We start from the raw sequence: 23,478 nt of genomic DNA, 5'->3' as shown, positions 1-23,478 counted from the left end.
AAAATTTTTGCAGGAGAGTGAACTGAATGCTCTTCCTGTTTTTACAAACTTTCATTTAATGCTTTTGCTGGTAGGCTTTCACAAGGCTGCAGCGACACTGTGGCTGTAGTTGAGGCTCACCATGACCAGTCTTTGATTTCTTGTGCTTTTTCTTTGTTCGTGTTTTAACTCTCTTCCAGTTCCCTGGCCTTTAGAAATTTTCATTACCGTTTTGGTAGAATGAAGACCACTAATGTGAGATAAGCTGAGGCGGGAATGTTATGCAGTTCAAGCTGAAGCAAAATAGCTGAAATTAAGTACCAAAGGGTACAAGGCTGCTGTCTTCTACGTATGAACTTATATGGCTTAAAAAAGTAGGAGTGAGGTGATGACCACTGAACTTAGTGGTCAGTGAGGGCCCTTAGGTACCACAGATTTCAGTAGTGGAAGCAAGGTAAGTGTGAAGCTCTAAGGTTGTGTACGTTGTTGTAGGAACCACAACCATCCTCTTATTTGTTATAAAAATGTCTCCTCAAAAATGATATATAGGTCTGTCTGTCCTTCACTGATAATGATCTATGGATATAAATCAGACTCCATGTATGATCAATGGTGTGTGTTTTGCTGTATGTTCCAACAAGTGAAGATCTCCAGTACAGAAAAACAATAGAATTAATAATGGGATTCCCAGTTTCCTGTGGCACAATTTCATCTTTGATAGAATCTGTTTGATGCCATTTGAATAACTAAAGCACCCTGACATAAACAGAGATGCAGATACAGAAATTTTGAAGGCATCAAAACCCAAAACTATTCTGAAGAGCTTTTCTACAAGGTCTCCTATTGCTTTGCAGGGAGATTCCCGTAAGAGATGGTATTTGCACAGATCAGTAACACGTAACAGTGTCATTGGGAGCAGGTGGTACTCTACAGAAGTAGCACGTGAGAACTTTGAAACTGGAAACGGTTTGATACTATCAATATTGAAAGTATGAAAGTAAGGTCAGAATTTTAAACGTTATAAAGTTACATAGCTTCAGGCTTAGAAATCAGTATTCACTGTTGCTTGTGTAACGAAGAAGGTATTCTCTGTATAGTTTAAGCAATTATACAATTGGTGAAGAGTAGTGTTTTGTGTTTTTTTTTTTTTTTTTTTTTTTTTTTTTAATTTTACTTTATTATAACACTTCAAGAATTTTTGGTGGGTTAGAATACTTCTGTTGCAAGTGCTTTCTGAGTCAGTTCATATTAAATCTGAAATGTGATGTTCTGTATGTCCATGAATATATTTATGCAGTACTGGTATGCATTCTCCTAGTAATATGTCTATCTGAGTTTATTATGGTTGAATTTGAGAAAGTGATAAAAAAAAAAATAGATTAATAGTCTGTAAAGTGTTCTCTAATACATGGAAAATATGGGTTATTGGCAAATGAAAATAACCATAACATCGTTAAAACCAAAACCGAAAATGGTGAAAATAAAGCAGTTTGGAAAATGTTTATAAAACTCAGAAGAATTTTATAGTAAGAAAAGTCCGGAGTTGTGTTGGAAAACACTGTTTGTTTTCATTAATAACTTCTTCAGGTTTTGTAATGTAGTTGACTGATCGTCATGGCCATGTTGTGGTTTTATGTGAGTTCCTTGTAATATAGTATCCCTAAAAAGCAGTATTGCATTAAAATGTTATTCCTGGCTTTCTTCAAAACAACAAAGAGAAATAGAAGTTAGCTGGCTGAGACAGGAAAATAGAAAATGCGACATTATTTAAAAGGTTCTCTCTTAAAATTAATTGAATAAGGATTTTTTTGAATGGAAGTGCTTATTAACATGCCAATGTTATTAATTAAGTTGTCTATAAACTGTCACTTAATCAAACATAAATGTTTTATTTTTGCTGTAAAAAGCTAGCTTGAAGAAACTTTTTTGAGGGCTACGTATGCTTGACCCTTCAGCAGAAATGGTAATCTTGGGAAAGCAGATAGGCATACATAAGCAATTGGAAATACACGTCTTGTAAATATTAAAGGAGGGTGACTGTTTCCTGTAAAAATGTCAAATTTCTAGTTGTTTTGGTCTTATCTTGCATAACTTGAGAATTTGCATTCTGGAAATGAAAGCTAACTAGGCAGATTTATGCAGGCAGTGCTCGTGTTGGGTATTGCTGAACTCCAGACGATGCACTAACTCGATTTCCATTTGCTGCATGTAGTTCCGTGTGGGGAAGGTCTCTTTACTTTTCTTCCTTTATTGCTTCAGAGACATGACAATTTTTTAATTTAATTTTTTGTCTTTTAAATCTTAACCTGTGTGGTACTGGCACTTCCAGATTGTCACATTTAAATCATAGCATGAAATATTGGTTAACAATTTCTTACATATTTTCAGGACAAGGAGGGCTTGCCAGCTGCTGTTGAAGTGAAGAGGCTGTCACCAGGCAACTCTGCTGTCTCAGAATATAAATACAAAGAGGCAGGAGAGAAGCGAATTCAGAATTCAAGGAGCATATCTCCTTTAAATTTATAGTGTGGTGAAAAAAATTACAAGAAAAAAATCCTGATCAAGCAGAAGTCAATTAAAAATTATTAAAAAAACCAACCAAACAAAAGACAACAGAGGCCTGCTTAACTGGTGTGCTCCTCCTCAGCTTCTACATTTAACCTGCTTTGTATAATTATTACAGGCAGCCTGTACACCATTTCAAAACACTTTGTATTTAATTTTAACAGCCCGACTTTGTGGGTTTCTTGGACATTGAATTAGGATGTTATTTAATTGTATTTTTCTAAGTTTTAGCCACTGCGTAATTTGGCTAAAATTTCAGGGAAAACAGAATTTAAAGTGTAACCCATTTGAAATTTGCTCCTGGAGTTTGGCTTAGATTTCAACCAAGCCAGAAATGTGCTATCATTTGGAGAACAGATGGTTATAAAGAGAAATAACCCCTTAAGTGCACAGTAAGGCAAACTCAAAAGATTCATCAGCCGGGCTGTAATGCGGACTTGAGGTATCACCAGAGTAATTACCCGCTGCATATATAAGAACTGAAGACCTCAAGTAAAGATGTTAGAAACATGTAGCAAACAGGATTTGAAATAAGTACTTTTAAAGTAAACTTAAGTAAAATTTTGATTAAACTTCCATATGAGAATCCAAGACATTGAACAACAGCAGTTGAAGATGGACACGATACCTTATAAAAGGGTCTACCTAGTCTGATACACGACTTTTCTGATGACCTTTTACTAATCACTTGTCATATCTTGACTCTGACACGTTTTCTTTGGTCTGTTGCTTCTTGTTCCCATCGCCCCGTGGTGCTCTGGAAGGGAAGAGCCAAACGTGTTCCTCGGGACAGGAGGGAGTTGCTTCATGCTGCAGGAGAGGCTTGAAATAAAATGTGGACTACACCGACTCTTCAGTTTTAGGTCTCCTGGTTATGTTTGTGTTAACATTTGGATCAGACATAACTACAATGTTTTTTGCCTGCTCTCTGATACTGTTTCATGGTACATTTGTTTTTCAAATGGCATTGAAACAAAAGAACAGATTCTCTCAAAGTTGTTACTGTGCCAGAGGAAAGGGGAAACGCCATCCTTGACTGCCATTTTTGTGTAGTGGGAGGTCTGTGTGGCGCTACGTACCCTTCAAACGACAGTCAGGACAGGGCAACAGCCTGACATGACAGCAGCTCCTAAGCAGGTATTTGCTAAGAGGAAAGGAACGTAGCCCCTTCCTGCTGTACGAGACAAGGAGTGTTTTTCACAGTTCTTATCCAAAAAGTGAGAAGTGTTTCTCCTTTTTTTTTTTTTTTTTTTTGTTTTGTTAGAAATGTAGTCACCTGTGTGAATATTTCCATTGCATACTATTCTTAAGTTGTAGTTTTGAATATTGCACCTCCTGCATGTGCATACAGGGCATGTTGGTGTTGTGATGATTTGGGATAACTTAATTGTATGGGTTGTGATGCTGGCAGTATTTGTTTTAGTGTTTCTGCTGTTTACTTTTTTAGTATAGTTTGCAAGTCATGATTACAGAATTTTCTTTTACATCGTGGCGGTTTTAGGACTTTTACACTTACAGAATAAGAAATACTTTAACAAGAAAAATTGAAGTCTTAAAAGCTTTACATTCAGACAAAAAATCCTATTATAGGTATTGTCTGAGTGAATTTGTTCTGAGGCTTCTGGTCTATATTGTGTTTAGGGTTTTCCTCTCCCTCGTTTTCTCCCCCCTTTCCCTCCTCCCCCTGCCCCCTCTCTGTGCTGTTCTGTTATCTGCACGCCAAGCTTGCAGCGGTTTGGGGGCAAGCAGAAGTGTTCGGCTGTGCTGAATACAGGACACCAAGGAGTTTGCAGAGGTTTGGAAAGAAGTTTAAATTACTTTTTCGTACTATAATGTGTTACGGGTGTTGAAATTAAAGCTGCTCTGAATGGAATTCCATTTCATTTTAGAGGGACAAAAAAAGAGTTGCAGCTGTAAAGACCTTAAAGAAATGAATACCTTAAATCACTTAGTGAGGAAAAATGAAGTAGTTATCACTGTATAATAAACTTAAGTTTGCTTCATCTGAATGATTTGTAGCCAGCATGGATTAAAGAAGCTGATTTTTTTCTTTCAGATGGGTCACGATAGTATGTGTTGTTGCTTGTGTGGTTAACTGTGGGAAGTGTTTCTTGAGAATTTTTGAAGAACTTCCCTGGCTCTGCAACTTCCTTATCTTTCAAATGCAGACCAATCTGAGTTGTGCTGGTTTTAGAAGTATTTAATCATGCTTCTTTTAAAAGCAAAACTCTTCACTTCATGATTGATGAAAAGTTGAGAGTAAAAGAGCAGCATAGTTACACTAATATGCCATTGTAGCATATTCCCATCCTGTCATCTGGAAAATTAAATCAGGTTACAGCCTGGATTAGCAGCTAGACTTTTGAGTAGGGGAAGGTAGTGTCTTAAATGCCATGAAATTGAACAATGGGATTATACAGTTCACAGCTAATTTCAGTATTCTTCCCTATTTGGCTTTTTGTTGAACAAGATTCTATAGGCAGTAATAATTTTTAGAACTTGGAAACTTCGTGAACTTGCTGTGTTCACATAGTGTAGGATCAATGCTTTGGGCTATCCCCTTGATGATATTCTGTAAATGCATAGGAAAGAGGCAAAATGCTGCTGTCACAGTGCAAGAAAGTTTTGTTCCTCTATCTCAGAGAAACAACATTGTCTTCTCTTCCCCCTTTTCAAAATAAAATGTTCAGTAACAGAAATTTCGTGTTCTGTTCATGCGAGAAATGCTTGAGGTGCTCTGTTGGTAGTTTCTCTAAAAAACACCTCTTCAAGGTGACAAAGGAAACAGCTTCAAAAATAAGCGTGAGATCTGTTTTAATGTGTATTGTTTTTTTGGTTTTGTTGTTTCTCTAATTGGTTCTCCCCAGAACAGGGCATCCATGGTGGGTAACACGAGGAGGTGGTCTTTGGCCCAACGACGTTTTCTGGGCAGCAGTTGCTCTGTATGGAGCTGCACCTTCTAGGAAGAGGGCTTACAGCGGTGTGAAGGAGGTTGGTAAGAGAGCCCAATCTGACTTCTGTGGAGTCACTTGCGAATCTTAGGGAAATTCATGATACACCATTGGTGCAAAAGCTTCTAAAGATAAGTATGAACATCAAGAATCAAATAAAGTTGACTCTTTTTAGTACCAACAGTTTTAATTTAGAATCTGATTATGAAATACTTGGTTAAGACACAAACATGTGACCACTGAGAGTTTTTACTGACAGTAGTGGTGGTGATTAAAGCTGAATATTGAAGTCCTGTTTGAGCTACCCTTCATTGGTATGCCTGTTTGCCACTCTTCAGAAGCTGGATGTTGTGGCTGCTGTGGCCTGAGGCAGGCATAGATCACTAGGCAACTTGTGCTGATTTGTTCAGAGGCGAGCTGAGCCTTACTGAGTAATCGTCACATTTGTTTTGTAGATGTTTATATTTCATAAAGTCAGTGTCTGTCTCACTTTATTGTGTATGTAAACACAGTTGAAAATACCTTCTAAATGAATGTTGCATTAGCAATGAAGAATGGATAAAGTGATGAAAGCTGTAATGATGTGTGACATAGTCTCTCTTTCCATTATGTAGTGTTTTCCAAATAAGGATGCTGAAAGTTTAGTAAACATTCCCAGACCGTATAAAAGCTGAAGTGATGGAGCTGATGCAATGTAAAATATAAAGTACTTGTAAAAATATGCGGACGTGCAACCATTTGGTTGCCAGGCATAATTTAAAGGTGGTTTTCTTAACTGTAGGGTTCCAGGTTATGTCAATTCTGATGCTGTTATGTCATCAAAAGCAGGCTGTATACAAAGTGTGCATCCCAGTGTCTTGATCAACAGGTACGTGACGCTGAGGGTGATTCCACGAGGTACTTTGTGCATCCGACTAAGTACATGTTGCTGTTATTTCCACTGAAATTAGTGGATGAGAAATGAAGTTAAATTTCATGCATTGTGGATTAAATTAAATTTCTTCTAATGTATACAGTTGATTGACAAAATATATATATTTTTATTTATATTAAAGACAATAAAGCTTCAGATTGTCACAGCACTATGATCCATTTTTGGGGATTAAAATGCAATTGTAGACTGTGCTTTGGATGAGAATGGATTAACCTTGAACCTCTACAAACCACCTCAGGTGTAGACTCTGATCACAGTTGTGTCTTTTTTAAATTACAATGTGGAAATGTTAAATATGGGGAGATGCAATAGTGCAATATAGGCGAGGGCATCCATTCGCCATAGAACAAGTTCAGAAGTTCTCATTTCCCTAGTCTTGAAGAAAATCCGATCTACTTCAGTTGGGTCGAGTCCCCACAGCACAGCAAATGGTCAGCAAATTTCCTCCTGTCTTATTGAACCTCGCAGCGTGTATATCTTACTATCTAACTTTAAAAGGTTGAAATAGGTTATCTTTTAGTATACATACTGAAAGACAAGTAAAAGTGGTGCGGTACTAGCTCAGAACTAAAGAAGATTTAACAGCAGAGGGAAAATTATACTACAGTAAATAAGCTGCTGTGGGTAAGAATTTGGAAACTCTCCCCATTTTGTGTTACTTAAATTATTTAAAGGCTCATTTTCATAATGTCTCTTACCTGTGCTTTTCAATATTCTTGTGTTAGTGTTTTGGTTTTTCTTTCAACTTTCTCCCATTAGCCATCTCACTGAAGGCACAATAGAAGCAAAAGATATTCTGGGTATTTACTCACGATTTATGAGAAACTGCTGGGCTGGCTGACCTGTAGGCAGGGTTCTGAAACTGTGCCATACCTGCCTCCTGTGGTATGCAAAGTACAGCAGCAGCAGACAATCCACGCTGCCTTTTCTCAGGAGACACAGAGGCCGGCCTTGTGTGCCTGCATGCAGCCGACTGCGCGGCGTGGAGCTGGCAGCCACCATCGCTGCTGCGCCGGGAGGGGAGGCCGCGGGGTGGGCAGCAGGAGCACGGGGCATGGGGCCGCTGCTCCTGGGGCTGCTGCTGCTCTTGTGGGGCCGCTGCTCCTGGGGCCGCTGGTTCTGGGCTGCTGGGTCACGGTTATATCCGTGGCAGGAGCACCGACAACATTCTGTTTTGGGAGCAACAGTCTTAAGCTAATATAAAGGTGACCTGATTTTTGGTGTGTCTTAAAGACCTTAGCTAGTGTGTATTATCTCACACTGCTCGCTAGTTTGTATCATCTCTAAAGAACAAATAATCAGAAATTCCTGATTTCTGAAGTAATGAAGGAAAATCATTTTGTAGCAGATCAATTAAATGTTTCAGTAACTTTGAAATTGAAATACCTCCCCATTACTAGCTATTGATTTCAAGGGCTGTTAAAGAAATATAGATGGTGATGTAGCGACTGGAAAACCTGTTATTGTTTGTTCCTCGTCACTGGTAATCATCCCAACTGCCTCGTTATTATGCACAGCACTCAGTGGGAGACAATGGCCGGGAAGGGGCCAGTCCTGACAACTGTGCCCGTGCTGTTCAGAGCATATTCTCATCAACTGATGTACAAAATATGGTCCTTGTAGAGAGATAAAGAGAATTGGGGGTCTTTTGGCTTCTTCTGAGTTGATGTATTTTGTCTTCCCTGTGGTAGGAACACACATGGAATGGGAAAGGGTTTTCCTGTTTGTTTTATGTATATTTTATATTATTTGTATGGCCACTGCTTAGCCCCACTTCTTGAGAGCATATAAATTAGGGGTAGGAAAATAATGTAATTTTCTGTAGGAAAAAACATATTTAAGTAAAAACTCAGAGTGAAAGTTGATATATATGAACCAAAATTAAACCATAAAAGCCTAACCAAAAAAAAAAAAATCATTTGCTGTGATTTTTAAGTTACTGCAATCCTGTTTTGTCTCAGTTCAGTGAGAGTGGTCTGTAAGGTAGCTTCAGAGATGGGAAAAGCACCAGCTTGTATTTATTTGCCTGTGACATCTTTTTAGCTAATAGATTTTATCAGCCAGCGCTAGCATCTTGCAGAGGGGTGCACAATGCAACTCTGTCTTCTGGATGATGATCTCAATATAAGCTTTCGGGGTTTATCTGAGTGCTGTCAAATATGTTCCTGTAGGCCTTGCTGCCAGCGATGCACCTGCTCTTACACACACACTATTTGTGTGGTTAATCTGGTTTGGATTTTTAAAGAATGGCAAATGTGGATTGCAATTGATGGAGGAATGTGTTAACCGTAAACACCATGGATTTATGTTGCAGTTTAATTCCTTATTTTCTTAAAAATGGATACATGATAACATGCTGTGTGTGACTGTGTATGCGTATACATCCGAGCATATCTCTTAAGCCTGGGAGCAATGGGTCAGCAGAAAATGGTGTGCAGGGGGAATGCCAGTATTGTGCTCCAGGCTCCTTCACCAATTTCTTAAGAAGTGTCATGTACTTCGGTATACAAAGTAAGGTGTTAATTTCTTTCAGTGATCATCATTTCATGTGAAATTCTGAAAGATGAGTGTCAAATAATTTATTTTAAAAAATATTTAAAAATATGTATCATAGTAGATATTAGTTTCATCTTACCAATGATATTGTACTTGCTTTGCTGAAATATGAAAAGTATCGTCCTGTAAGTTGTAACTTGAAACACTTGAGTGTAAGGGACTCTTGGTGTGAGTTCAGCTCTTCTCATTTATTTGCATTTTTGCACACTTAACATAGAGATGTAAGAATTGTCAAACTAAGGTTTAAAAGGTGCTTTACAGTTTGTTCTGTGAATGCTCATATGCATGCATAAAATTTGTGATACTGTGTATACCGTTGTATAATAGTAAAATGTATAATAAAGCATCTGAATGTCTGGAAAAGTTAAGCTAGGAAGTTGTTTATTAATCTACACTCTTGCTGTAATTCTGATTTTAAAATGAATACGCCTTAACAGAAAGTTTGCATCTGCTAGCAATTGAATTGCCAATCAACTAATTTATTACTAAAATAAACGTTGCCAATGAGAAATCTGGGGTGGGACTATGGTAAAACAACAGTGTATGGTGCTTGTGTCATAAAAATGAGACTCTTCCCCCCAAGCCTCAGTTACGCTGTGGTATAACACTAATGGAGCAGTAGTGATTGCGTGTGCAACTTGTCCCAACATAACAGTCAAAATTTGTGGAAACACAGTAGAAAGAGTGAAGCATCTGGTAAGGGTGTAGCCAGAGTGCCATGCTGCAGGCAACCGAAACCAAGGGAGTTTGTGCAAATGGTAGAAACTGAATAGGGAACTGGTTGGTTTTTCTATGTGTTACACTATTTATTCTGAACTCATGTGTGATTGTTGTATTTTATTTTATTTTATTTTATAATTAGATAATTTCTTTCTAGTCTGGAATCTGGCCTTCGCAGCCATATTCCTTTGAAAAATGGATGGCTTTGAAGCATGCTGTTCTAAATAGGTTGTCATATAAATAATTTCAGTCATAATTTCAAAAACAATTTTGTTGTTTTATGAACATCTCTAATTAAATTTAACATAACTTCTCAGGGAATATTGCCATGATATTTTTTCTGACAAGCCAAAGGAATAAGGACAGTGCATCAGTCTGAGTGCTTGCTAATCGGAAGTGTTTAACATTTGTTTTCGTGATGGCACATAGGTTCAGGACCATATTAATTAGCTCTTTCAAATTCTTGATGAATGTTTTGTTTTCTAAGGAGTGTAACTTTTCTGTTAACATTAATTTGAAGTAATATTTTACTTCAGCCAGAAAGCTATTGCACAAAGTAACTGCCTAAAATACAGTGTAGCACCAAGATGTGTTATAAAATTATATGTAGATGTATGTGTGTACATGTACACACATTTATGTTTTCATCTGTTTTGTGTGTGTATGTTTTATATACACTTTTCCTCTTTCTGGAGGAGGGTAAAGGGAGAGCCTTGAAAAGTCCTTCCCTGCTCTTATCAACATAGCAGCCTCAGCTGCCCTCCTTGGATCCCCTGCCAGGGTTGCTATCATCTTCTGATCAAATATTAATGTGTGATTCTCTGCTTGCTCACTAATCCAAAGCCAATTAATATTATCTGTCAATTATTTACAGATCCTGAGGTGCGGAGGCAATTCCCAGAGGACTACAGTGACCAGGTTTGGAATGCGTAATTAATTTTTTACATGACAAAATTTATTTCAGGGTTGTTCAACATATTATTGCTGCTCTTTTTACTGAAAGAGATAAATGCATTCTTAGAAAGAAAAAGAAGCTATAATTAGGAGAAGAGGATAAAAACACTTTCACATTTAAAGCAGAAAACGGAAGAATTTTGGATCTCGTAAGATTGTTTTACAATCTAGCTTTTACAAGCGAACATGAGAGCGGGAAGGAAAATTGATTAATAAATTTCACTTTTTGCCTTTAGGTGCCACAGTCTGCAGTTCATTTGGCAGTCCTCACTTCATTGTCTGAAAGGTTTATGGCTATATTTAACTGGGCACCTGGCACTACAGTGCATTTTTAAAATTCTTGCCTGATCATGCAGTCTCAAGTGTGTTTCAAAAAGATGGTCTAAAACTATGCCTGAGCAGGTAGAACGCACAGGTATTTATCGTTTGGTTAATACATGCATTGAATCTGATTTTTTTTTTTTCACAAGATCTCTAGGTGACTTTGAAATTAACAACTTCAAGTTACCTCGTGTTTTACTGTGTCTCATTAGTAGTGGATTGGGGCAGGGGTTAGAGGTTAGGGAGAGGGGATTATTACTGCGGTGTCTGTAAGTACTACTGGAGTTAATGCGCTGTTGTTGTTTGTCAATGTTTAGGGCAAGTGCTGCATTTAGGTTGTGAGTGCAAGCTGATTTCTTGCACCTTTGTTTCTGGGAAGTGCTGAAGTTATGGCACTATATAACTATTTAATATAACAATAAATTTTGCCTCAATGAGTCTCTGATTTTAAGTTAGGGTCAGCAGAGCTATTTTATTTCAGATCCTTTCCCTTTAATTACTTTTTTTTTTATGCAATATGAAATTTTGTGGCACTTAGTCTAATGCATTTAACAATTGTTTAGACATGATAGCTCATCAGCACCGGAACAAATGTTTTCCTAAGTAGCTCTAATGACTCAATGCAATGGGACCTTGACCAGGGCCTCTGAGTGCTTTTGTTGTAGTAGTAGTAGTACAGTAGTAATATATATATTTTTTTTTCTGTCAAAGCAGCTATACAGCAGCCTATTTTTCACTAGACTTTATTTTTAGGGCTTCCTTTATGCACAAAGTATAGCATGGAGTTAAACTTTTTGAGGGGACGATGTTCTCATTGCTGCTGTCTGTAATATGTGAATAGAGAGATGCCAAAGTTTGTATTTATGTGATAGACTAATGTAATTCAGCATGTACACTCAATCGTGCCTATATTCAAAGTATTACAGGAGTCTTGTACATAAAATTAACTTCATAAAATTGCTAAGGGTTCTCTTCTTTCTCCTGCAAATAACTAGTCTTTTGTAATATTGCTATGAATTTGCAAGATGGAATCAAAGTCAGAGGAGCCACAGGCTCCTATAATTCTTAAGTTGTTCACCTGGTTATAGACAGAATTTTCTATCACTGTTTTCAGACTCTCAAAAACACAGTAGTGGGTTTGTGTGTGTAGTGGAATGGGATAGATTTTAAAATCATCAAATATCTTGCATATATAAACTTTTAGGGAAAGAAAAAAAAAAAAAGGAGACTAAACTTCCCAAACTTGCAGTGGATTAAAAACCAAAACCAAAAAACATTTTCTGTCATGATCCACAGAAAGAATATTTTCTAAGTTAACTGTAAGAAGAGAACTTGTCCAGAGTTGACATAGATTTGAAAAATCTCTTAATTGTGAATATTCAAGGAGGCTAGAGGAAAAAAGACGTGGAAAGGAAGAACTACATCTGTATTTTTTCTGGTTAACTGGAGCTGTGACAAACACATTGGTTGCAAATCAGTCAAGTAGGTTTATTTCTTGAAACTTCTGGTTAACTATTTTAGAAGAAAAAATTAGAAGTGCTATGTCATTTACGATGAAGATGCACACTACAAAACCCTTGTTTTTTTTTCTGTACATACTCTTTATGCAAAAGGGAGATACGATATGCATGTTAGCGCAGGCAAAAATTGTTTCTAGCAATCAAACATTTATGATTTAATCCAGAAGGAATATTTGAGTTAAATCAACACAAGGTAAAGCACTTATTAATAAGAAAAAAAAAAGCAAGATTTTTTTATTCATCTAAATTATCAGTGCTTGTTTTTACATACAATGTATTTCCCATGTACCAGTACATCTGATCAGAGACCCTCGCTGCTGCTAGATGTTTTATTCTGTGTGTTCTTTGTACCTTACAGTAAAAGAATCTGTCACAAATTATTGTGCCTCACTGCTTTAGAAACTGAGAAAAAAGGGAGGTTAGATTGACATCTGTGACTGAATAATGATGACCAGCCTTTTGGCTCCCCTTGAGCCACAAAGCTAGCATTGCCTTTAGAGAGGAAAAAGGAGTAAGAAGAAAGGGGAGGGATAAAAGAGAGTTACAAATCTGTGGTCCCGGAGATGTATTACTGTTGGGCCAGTTGTCTGCGTGGTATGATAATCCATTTTGATCTTCTGTCTTAATTGTCTGCTAAAGACAAATGGGCAGTAAAAGTTCATCAGTTTCATCTTTTGCTTCTCATTTAGAGACAGAATAAATGATCCATCGCTACAGAAGAAACCTTTCTTTCTGACACGGAAGTAATGCAGACCCAACACGTTTTATTAAAATATTTCTCCCTCATTATTTCAGTCCTCTCAGCTCTGATAGATCTTACTGTTTCATGAAAAATGTAATCTGAAATGTAAATAAGGGGTTTGATACAAAGTAAGGAAGTAATGAGCAGGCTAGCCACATTGTAGGAATTTTGATTGTAATTACTGACAAAGTGAATTCTGCGTGTCCTGATTTTTTCCCCCAAGTTGTCTTTGACACGTTCAGACCACAATGACATCTACGGTTTAAATCTGCTAAATAACTGTATAACGGAATATTTTATAGAAAATGTCATAGCCAAGGTACCTTTGGAGCCGTACTAAGAAACAAAAATGCTAATGATTGCTCCAGGCCACTTGAAATGGTTAAAACTCGGGGGCTTTTTTTGAATGGCAGAAGGGGGTGGGGGGGCTGAAGTGATTTTGAGATATCTTTTTAGATATATTAACTTTTGGGGGTGCTTCATAATAGCTTTTAAGAATAAAATGTGTATTTATGTATATGTGGTTGTATATAACAGGAAATGCAGTAACATTAAAAGCAACAGTTTTGAAGCGCTGGCATTTTAGGAATTACCTTAAAATTTAACACAGTTGAAAAGTTAGAGTTCACATCATAAAAATATATCTTTTTTTTTTTTTTTTTTTGTAAGATATCATTGCTATAGTTAGAAACACTCTTCTAAAAACAACCAAAACCAACCAACAACAGTCTAGCAGAAAAAGTTGTGCCCTACTGCATTTTTGGTTTGGGCTCCTAATAAAGATACCACAGTGAAGTTCATTTTTTGCAGGTGAAATCCTGTGCTCTGTTGGAATATTATAAACTTCTAACCTATGGCTGTATCACTTCACGTGTATCACCATAGGAACTTTGCCTGTCCACTATTCTGAAGGTTAATTACAAGATTAACAGCTATCCTGGGCTAGCTAATTTTAATGTGAGGAAGATTTTTGCAAAGATGTGAACTTCTATCAGAAATAATGTTTCAGCAAACAGTCAGTATATAAAATATGAAAATAGCAAATAATTAATGGAAGGTGTGGCAAGAATAACAAAATTTTGTAAAATGCACTCTATTTTTAAAATGGCTTTTTTTTTTCAGTAGCGCATCATTCAGTTCCTCACTGTTTAAGTCTTTATAGTTTGTCTGGAAGGGAAAGAAAAAACTGTGGTAATAGTTCCCACCTGTGAGCTACTTCAAGCAGGTCCGATAACTTGTCTGCAATTTGCTGAAGTACCGTATGTGTCAGTTCCAACAAGAAGGACTGAGATGTGCATGCTTGCAAGCTGATTGCTACTTCTATTCTGCAGGTAATTTTTGTTTCCACTGGCATTGAAACAGAGGTTGTAATGAAACCAACAATCTTTATACATTTATAGAAACTATAAAACTTTTATGGCGGTCTTTATATAGAAACTAATGGTCTGTCTCGTACAAAGTCTATGAGCATTGTAGAAACATTGCACACGGAAAACTAAAAAGCACCCTTTCTTTGTATCACTGTAAGAGTTGTGAGATTGGAGAACATGAACTGGAGCTCCATAACTGGAGCATAAATCTGCATCTTGCAAAACCTGTGTGCACGAGGAGGACTGAGTTGCTTGAACAGCGCTGATTATAATGCAGTTTAATTTTTCTGAATTGTGCATAGTATTTTCAGTATGAAGTTCTTGGCTTTGCAGGTTGCATACACTTCACAAAAAAAAATATCTTAAGAGTAATTTGAAATAACAGCTATTTCGAAAGTGGATGAAGAAGTTGGATTGGAAAGGCTGAGTAATTAGCCATCTAGAAAGTGTAGAAAATTGGTTATAGTGGTCTAGTAAGAAATATGCAGTGTTTGATACTCACTTCTGAAGCTTTTGATACTGTCAGCTTGTATAGAGCTATCATGCTACGTTCATGGAGCTTTTTTTTTTTTTTTTTTTTTTTTTTTTTTAAGTCAAAGCCTAATAAAACCTAATGTAGGACAGTTATAAATATTTTCCTTGTACAGTGACCCCTATTGACTGGGTAGTGACAAAACAGTGGCATGAATGGAAACCTTTGTGTGGGGTAGGCAAGCAGCCTGTGCAACGTGCAAGGAGATGCCCTTGTTGTACCTATACCTCTGTGCAGATGATGTAGCTGCTGGCTCAGTGCTGCTGAAGCATTCTGTGGACAACTTAGCTTCCAACAGCAAAGCTGGGTTCTTTGGGTCAAGTCTTGAGAGAATGGACAGGACTCATTCAGGGGTTTTGGCTATAAAACAAAGTTTTTCCTAAAGTTGGAGGCTTTTTCTAGAGTAGAACTATGTCATTTAATATGTGAAAGTGAGGAAAAAAAACAAACATATTCCTTTTTCACCCTGTCTCTTTATGTCATTGTCAAATGTTGCAAGTGTTTTTGTTACCCTTCGTTTAGACCAAACAGGTGAGAGAGGTCTGTTTTCCTATCTATTTCTACTTATGTCTTTTGTGTGCCTCTCTAGTATTATTTCATTAGTATTAAAACTAAAGCAGAGCCTCTTTTACTGCCTTTGTGTGTGTAGTAGGGTATACTACCCTTGTTCTAACCTTGAAAAATACATGGTAAGGATGATTTGCATCTTAATAGAACCTTTCACGCAATCTATTCATCCAAGCTCCATTTAAGAATTGAATTTAGTAAATCTAGGGATTATAGAAGTTAAATTTTTGAATGATGAGAGACTTGAGGCAGAGAACAGAGTAGCTGCTTTTAAGTACTCCCTCAGATCCTGAGCAGATTTCACGTAGCATCATAACAGTCCAGCTTTGTTTATTTCCTAGTATGTTTGTTTTACTACTACCAGGTGATATGCTGCAAAAGTGACTGCAGTGGATTTGTGTTGAGCAAAATAGTAATCAGTACCTGGAAGAGGTAGTCCTGAAGGCTAAGGCATGCTGAGTGAGAAAGTACTCATAACTGTATCGTTTTTGTCCTTAATCTAAAGAGTTACTTCGTTTGTTCTTGTCTTTGAAAGACTTGAGTGGTTTTCCCCATTTGCTGTATCACTGAGAACATCAGTGGTTTGTTTTTCCTGTTCTGATGTCTGTATTTCAGAAATCATGGGGCAGGGTAGCAGTGGTGAAAGTAGAGAAAACAAATCACAATCCGTTGCTGTTTTATCTTTTGAAGGAACCCGGAAGGTGACTTGATTTTGGTCTGAGAGTACCTGAGATAGTGCTGGACTCCAAAGTCTGCGTGGGAAAGCCAGGGGCCAGAAGTGAGGATAGAAATGCAGGAGTAATTGGGGAAAAGTAACTCAAGCCCCTTTCTAAGCAATTTCAGTTTTCTTTCATATAAAATTTGAATCAATATTCAAAGTTCAGTAAACACAATTTGATTTCAGCACAAATTATTCAGTTGAGTGCAAATATTACTGGATACAATCGTCTGGCCTTTGTTATACAAGGGGTCAGACTAGATGATCATAATGGTCCCTTCTGGCCTTAAAAATCTGTGAATATATGAATAATTTAAAACCTGTCCTGACAACCCTTATTCGTTGAGGTAGTCATATTAAAATCCTGTGGGACTACTCGTGTGAGTAAAGGTTGTGGGATCAGGCCTAAAGTGAGTAATCATTATCACTTATGTTTAAATTTATTGATAAAACTATAAAATATTCACATCAAGTAAAGATGGGATTCTTTAAAATGGGAAATGCTTATGAAATAATATTCTACTTTGGTTTAACCTGGACATTATCAAAATAATTTAGATTTTTTTCTTGTTTCAATCTTCTGAAACTACGCGGTTCTCTGCTGGTGCTATAGATTAGTATAGAAACAATTTTTAAAATGTTGTTTTAATCTTAGTAATATGTAGAAAGTATCTTTGTTTTGTTAAAATAAGAATAAATTCCAGCTTCTAATAATAGGGTCAATATAGGCATATTAAAAGTGTCAGCTCGTGTTAGTGCACTAGGTCGGCCTTGTTATGGTGGTTGTTGCATGCACAGCAATAGTGGGAAATGCTGCCCTTTGCAAACAGCAGAATGTAGAAACAAGATCAAAATAAACACCAGCAGGTAAGTGGAGTGGTCAAGGTTAGGGTTAGGAATTCATCTCAGATATGCCCCGTCTATATTAACTGTCGTGGTGTAGTTGAACAACACCTCAGTTGATAAGAGACCACTTTTAAATCAGGAGTTCAGTGGGATGAGTTAGTTCTCTAGCTTAAAGATCTGAATAGCTGATGGCTAAGTTTATTTTTAAGAACTACTCACCAGGCATTGTTACTGCTTTGTCTTGCAGCACTTTCTCTTCCTTAATGTTTTCTATTGCTACTTCATTGTAGCTGTACTATTCAGCCTCTTGTTTAATGAAGTAAGGAGAGCCTTTGTTTTGTAGCTCCAAAAGTAGTCATTAATGCTGTAAAGTTTCCTGTGTATGTGGAGGAGGGAATTGTTCTTTGGATTCTTGCTCTTGCAACTTGTCTACCCATACCCCAGTGTATAAATGCATAAAAAAGTGAAGCTAAAGCTTCGCTGATGGTGTTGTAAAGACAAAAAGCAAGCGGAAAATAAAAGTACAATTTTTATTTGCAGAGCATTCTGTGGCACGTAAAAGAACATCAAAACACACAAAACAGCTTGTGCTTTGTTATTTAAATGGATCATCTTGAATTCTTGTAGCCAGGTGCGGAGGCTGTGAAAGGGAATTCTAGGAGACTGCTGTCACATGGGGTTTGTTGATTTCTGAGGTGGAAGCAGATTTCTGTGATTTATTGTTGACAGCAGATGGACTTCCTAGAGTTTGGGTTGAGTGGTGGTGCAAGCCAATGTCTAGGCATGACTTTTTATTGGCTCCCCCTACAACGCTGAGCTCTAAGATCACATCATCTGCCTATTTCTTTTCTGAAGAAAGAATTTTAGTATAAAATGTTGTTTCCTAAAGAAGTCAGCAGGTGTTACTTCTTCAGTAACACCAAGTATTCAGTTGTGGTCTTCTGCACGGCTTTCAGGCCTGTGTGCCCAGTATAGTTTGGGGGCTGTAGGGATGGGGTGCCCCGCAGAACACATAGTGCAGAACCCGTGCGGGAGTGCTAGTGAAAGTAAGGGTGCTAAATGCCACGTGTACTCAGTTCCCAGTTACTCTAATGTAGAAAAATAATAGAATACGTGTTCTGGAAGGGATATATCTTTTTAATACTTTGCTGTTCTAGCTGTGAAAGAGAACTAGTGTGTAAGAGTGTGTAACTGGAATTCTGAGATTTTAACATAATTTCCCGATGCTGCCATTTTTCAGAGCCATCAACATGAGGCCTGTATTGGCATGCTTGCTGTTCTTTCTAGTATGTCAGAATAATTTCATAAATGTACAGTACAAAGTATTTAGACTGTGTGATATGTTAATTGAATTTCCCAAATTATTTTGCATGTATTATTCTTTGTTCTTTCTTCTTCCTGGAGGAATGATGGGAAGATAGCCTGAAAGAAAGGGTTTGTTGGTGATTGATAGATGAGATTAATTGCTGTTCACATGTTCAAATTTTCACACATGTCTGCATAGCGGCTTAGAACTGGTAGCATATTATAAAGAAAAGTTGGAAACTAGTCTCTGTTGACACAGGGAAGTCCAAAGTTCTTAGCTTTTTACTTGGAAAACTTAATTTCCACATACACATTTTACCATCTTTTTATGTATCTGTTGTCTCCTCCCTCAGCCCTCTCCCACGCGAAAACCGCTTTCCACAGATAAAAACACTTTTATAGCTTTCAGGTTTTGGTTCAGTATTTCATCTAGCATATTCTCATGTTTGGAAATCTGAAAGCTGTGAAAATATTAGTAAATTTGAAATACTGTATCCTCTCACAATGTTCGGTTATCTAAGGTGTTCGCTGACTGAATCTCATTTCTTGAAAATATAATGTTAGAAAAGATTTTTTGTCCCTGGAGGCACCAGTGTCCTCATGGTATATCATCATTTTCTCCTTCCTTCTCCTTTAGAGAATTATCAGAGGTATGATGTGAGTATAAGCCTGAGAAATGAGATCTCCTGAATTTTAAAAATTGGTCAACTGTTGCCCCCTTTGGGATAGTCATTCAGTTTTGATATGTTTCCTCACCAGCAAAAAGTAGCTAACACCTGCTAACACAGTCAATAATTAACTCCATTAGTGACTAGCTTTAAAGCACCTACAGAGCTACATGTTCTTCTCTCCAGCATTGAGGAAGATCTTGGTCATCGCAGGTGGAAGACATTTGTGACCTGGCAAATCCATGGAATTGCATCAGTCTATGGTGTTTGATGGCACTGTGCTGGTATATCTGTAGCATTTTTCTTAGCAGTCATATTTAATTTTTTTGAAGACTGTTCTAAGAGTGTTTTTCCATTTTCTTTAAATACAATGCCACTATAAAACTTTTTCTCATTGCTTCTCAGGAATTATGTATTTTGCTCAGTTGTTGGTTAGAATTCTTAATCTGGAGTTTATTTTCTCAAAAGGATGGCGATAATGGAGAATTTATTATTGAATTTATGATGAATTTCTGGAATTAACAAACTGAATTCGGTATGCACTCAGCCATTTTCTTTGGTAATCAGTGAAGGAAGAAATTGGAGCCTGGTGTTATTCTGTTATGCTTTTTAATACTTTGAATTTCTGTGAAAAATATTGTCAGTGAAGTGACTTAATTTTGCAGTGAAAGATGGTAGAATTTCTGTAATGATGCAGGTGGGAGAAAAGTGGTGCTGAAGTCCTCCTCTTCACAAAGGTGAAGAAGTTGTTGATGGCAAATTCTTACCTTGGTTTCTTAACCATAGAATTCTGCCGTTGTCTTTAATTGGACTGTTTGCTTTCAATATCATGAGTTTCTTCAGATCTTTTTTCTTTAACCAAGGACAGGAGTTGATTTTTAATATTTACAATTCATTGAACTATTTTTTTCTTTGTATTTGTCTTTTTAAATTTCTTTTTAATTATTTTTTTTTAATTTGTCTTTTTTTTTTTTTTCTTTTAGCTGCTTGGTTGTTTAAAACATCATCACAATTAATTTTTCTGTTAACTTAGCTTCCTTCTTGTTGTGCCTGGGTGCTGCAGAAGTGTATGTGAAATCTTGCACCCAGCTACAACAGATTACAATCTTTAAAAGTCAAAACTGTTTTTCCTGCACTACTGGAAAATGAATCTCCTGTTGGGGCTAAAGTACAATGCAGATTTACAAAGGTGTGAAGTGGTTACACAGGTGGGATTTGCTTTTAGTTTTTAATTTGGGTTTGGAGTTCTGCCCCTTCTCTTTTAATGTACTATGTTTGTGTGGATGAGTTCTAATGCTTTGCGATATCTGCTTATAATAGAGATCAAATTGGCCCATTCTTCTCATGGATACGAATAAAAATCTGATTGGAATAATACTTTCATAATGGTTTTCTATGATCCTAAAGGTTGTATTTGATAAACAGAGCTCACTTCCAGACAGTCTAGCAGATACTGGTTAAGCATTTTTACTTGCATTTATTTTTAAAAAGATTGGACAGTGAATGAAGCAGAAATGATTAAAAATCATGATCTAGCCCATTTTATGTAAACAGGGTATTTCTTTTGTGAACACACCTTGTTAACTCTCCGTTGCAGACCTTTATTGGTGCTCCTTGAATAATTTGTTTAAACTGCGCAGTACAGATTCCTTATTTTAGCACTAAGACTTACAAAGGCTTCTTTTAGCAGCCTTTAATTTTGTACTTATGTATGTGACATAGCCTGTGGCTGTGATCTCTGCTGTGAATCTGCAGTTGTTTTGGGATGAAAGAAGAAGGCAGCTGGAAACTCAGTAGCTACATCTAGCTGTCTACCTAGAGAAGGCCTTGATTTCAAGTTTATCTAAACAAGCTCGACTAATCCCAACTATCTAGGGGGATCCACTGTCAAAACAAGCAGCATGGCCCTAAGGCAAACACAACCATACAGAAATGAAGGCTGGGACTTCCAATACTCCAATGACTGCATACTGGAGGCTTTTTTCCTGAAAGAGTAAGAGAGGTGGAATTTGCATAATGCCTTTTCATTGCAAACTTTTGGAAAGCTGACAGAGGTCCAGCTTATAGCTCTGTAGCCACAATACAGAGTCTATAGGAGAATCCTTGAATGACCTAACCATATTGAAAGAAAAAATGAAAGCATCGAAGTATAGCCAAGTGAGTGTGGAAAAGAGGGCTGCTGCATTGTCTAACATCTGCTCTACTTCTCGTTAGTTTTGTTCTTTGGTATTCTATGTGGACTTTGGAGAAACCTAAGACAGCCTAACATGAATCCTATAATCTTCCTTCTGAATATTTATGTAGTGTGCCAGCCTCTAAGCTGTCCTTTGCATCTTCCTACTTCCCCCTCATTTTCATGCTCTCAAATGAGGCCAACATTTCAAAAGCTAAATAAATGTTTGTGAATGTTTATAAAAGATTTGCATAAATTTGTTCTTGTTTGACAAAGATCACTTTTTTCTTATGCCAGTTCTGAAATTTTTTAAAGGTTTCAGTGCTTGTCTTGACAACAAAGTCCTGCCTCAGAGAACAATGATTGCTGATTAAGTGGGTATGCAGTGGGAGCTGAATAGAGCATTTGAGGCGATGCCTAAAAGGGCCAGTCATCTTAAGCCAGAATTATAATATTTAACAAATGCTAACCAATGTATATATTTAAAGCTGTGGTTTTGATGTGATATACCTGGGCAATTGGCTTACAGTACGAGTACTATGCAATTATCTTTTCACACCTAATCTTTTCTAAATGTTGAAATGAAAATATTCCTCATCTTTAATCGCTATATGTTTAAAATAAATTCAATTCAATTACTATTCTAGCTTTCCGATATTAACATTTCTTATCTGCACCAATAGATCAATGTTTATGCATGTAATTGGACTTGATTTTTATGCTTGTTTATATAATTTTTCAGTTCGTTGTGATTTAAGACTGCAACAATGATTCTTGCCACAACAGCTGTAGATTTTTTTTCAATGTTAGCTAGTATCCATTTGTCTTAGAGGAAAACTAAATCTGAAATTCATTGGAGGGATTTTAAAGGCACTTAGTGAGGAGATCTCTTTGCGAGACTGCTTAAATATTTAGTTCAGCTTTACTTTCAGCTTTTTTATACCAAAAAAAAAGAGTAATAGTCGTTTTGTTCTTTTGTTCTGTTAGTTGAGAGGTTGAAGTTGTCATTAAGGCAAAAACTAGAGCTACTTCTCTGCCACAGTTTTTATCACATCTGCTAGGCCTGTGTCCCAGGAGGAGCTGTGTGGAGCGGTGAATTCAGCGTAGGCCCATTATCTGCTGGCTTTGCGTGTGTTGTAAAAGGAGCGAGACCTCAGGGAGGCTTGGAGCCTCCTCCCGTGTAATGTCCAAATCAGATTTGAAGGACTGGTGGCAGGAAAGCTTTGGCCTTGGGGTGTGAATTCTAAGAAACAGAGTCACAATTAGGTTTAAAAAATTCAGGGATTTTCAGCTTTATCATGAAATATGTTTTTAGTAATGCAAGTAGAAAAGTTGCCCATCTGTGCACATATTTTGTATGTTTAAAATATTTAAATGATAGCAGGCCTCAATATGCTTAGGAAATCTTATTTATTTCATGCTGATACTCTTACAGTGATTGTGTCTACAAGCATTTTTTTTTGGTTTGTTTTATTTTTAAAGAATAGCATTTTCCTGAGGACAAGTGGTCACCTTGAGTGAAATGATAGCATTTCATACGGGGTACCCTTCTGCCCCTGGCCTCCATACAGGAAGAAGCAACTTCTGTAGGAAAAAACTTGTCTAATTCAAGCTTTGTAATTGCTCAAAATGAGGTAGTGAATTCCTAGAACACTACAGGACCAGTTCATCTATTTGCTTCTAGTTGTGTTGGGATACAAGTAGCATTACAAAAGTCAAGATAAAACTAAATTAAGGCAATTTAAATTAATATTGCTAAGCAAATTATGCACCTGGTTATTGGGTGTAGAAGGGCTGTTTAGAGAACTGATTAAAATTTATTCTTACAATATTTTGACTGTCGTAAAATCTAATACTGTTCAATACTGCTATGAGATATAAAATACTTCCATGCTAAAATGCATTCCAGATGAAATTTGATACAAATGTTTCACAGACAAGATTTTATTTATTTATTTATAAAGAATGTCTGTCGTATCAGCTCTGCTTTAAAAGAAAAAAAAAATCTTTAAAATCTAGAGAAGTTATGCTTTTAAGTTTATTTTCCTTTGCTTCCT

General features: G+C 36.8%; 1 protein-coding gene across 8 annotated transcripts in view; it reads left to right on the top strand.

Annotated features, from left to right (window-relative positions):
* Positions 1–23,478, top strand: part of DENND1A (DENN domain containing 1A) — a 189,836-nt gene that overhangs the window by 22,999 nt on the left and 143,359 nt on the right. For all 8 annotated transcript variants that reach the window (XM_082775626.1, XM_082775623.1, XM_082775625.1 and 5 more), the window contains one exon: positions 10,580–10,623. In XM_082775626.1, the coding sequence (XP_082631752.1) occupies positions 10,580–10,623 (44 nt within the window). The remainder of the gene's footprint in view (positions 1–10,579; positions 10,624–23,478) is intronic.

This window comes from Aythya marila, assembly GCF_965140915.1.
Source record: "Aythya marila genome assembly, chromosome: 19".
Taxonomy (NCBI): domain Eukaryota; kingdom Metazoa; phylum Chordata; class Aves; order Anseriformes; family Anatidae; genus Aythya; species Aythya marila.
Note: the sequence above shows the minus strand (reverse complement) of the source record. Positions and strands in the feature narration are given on the sequence as shown.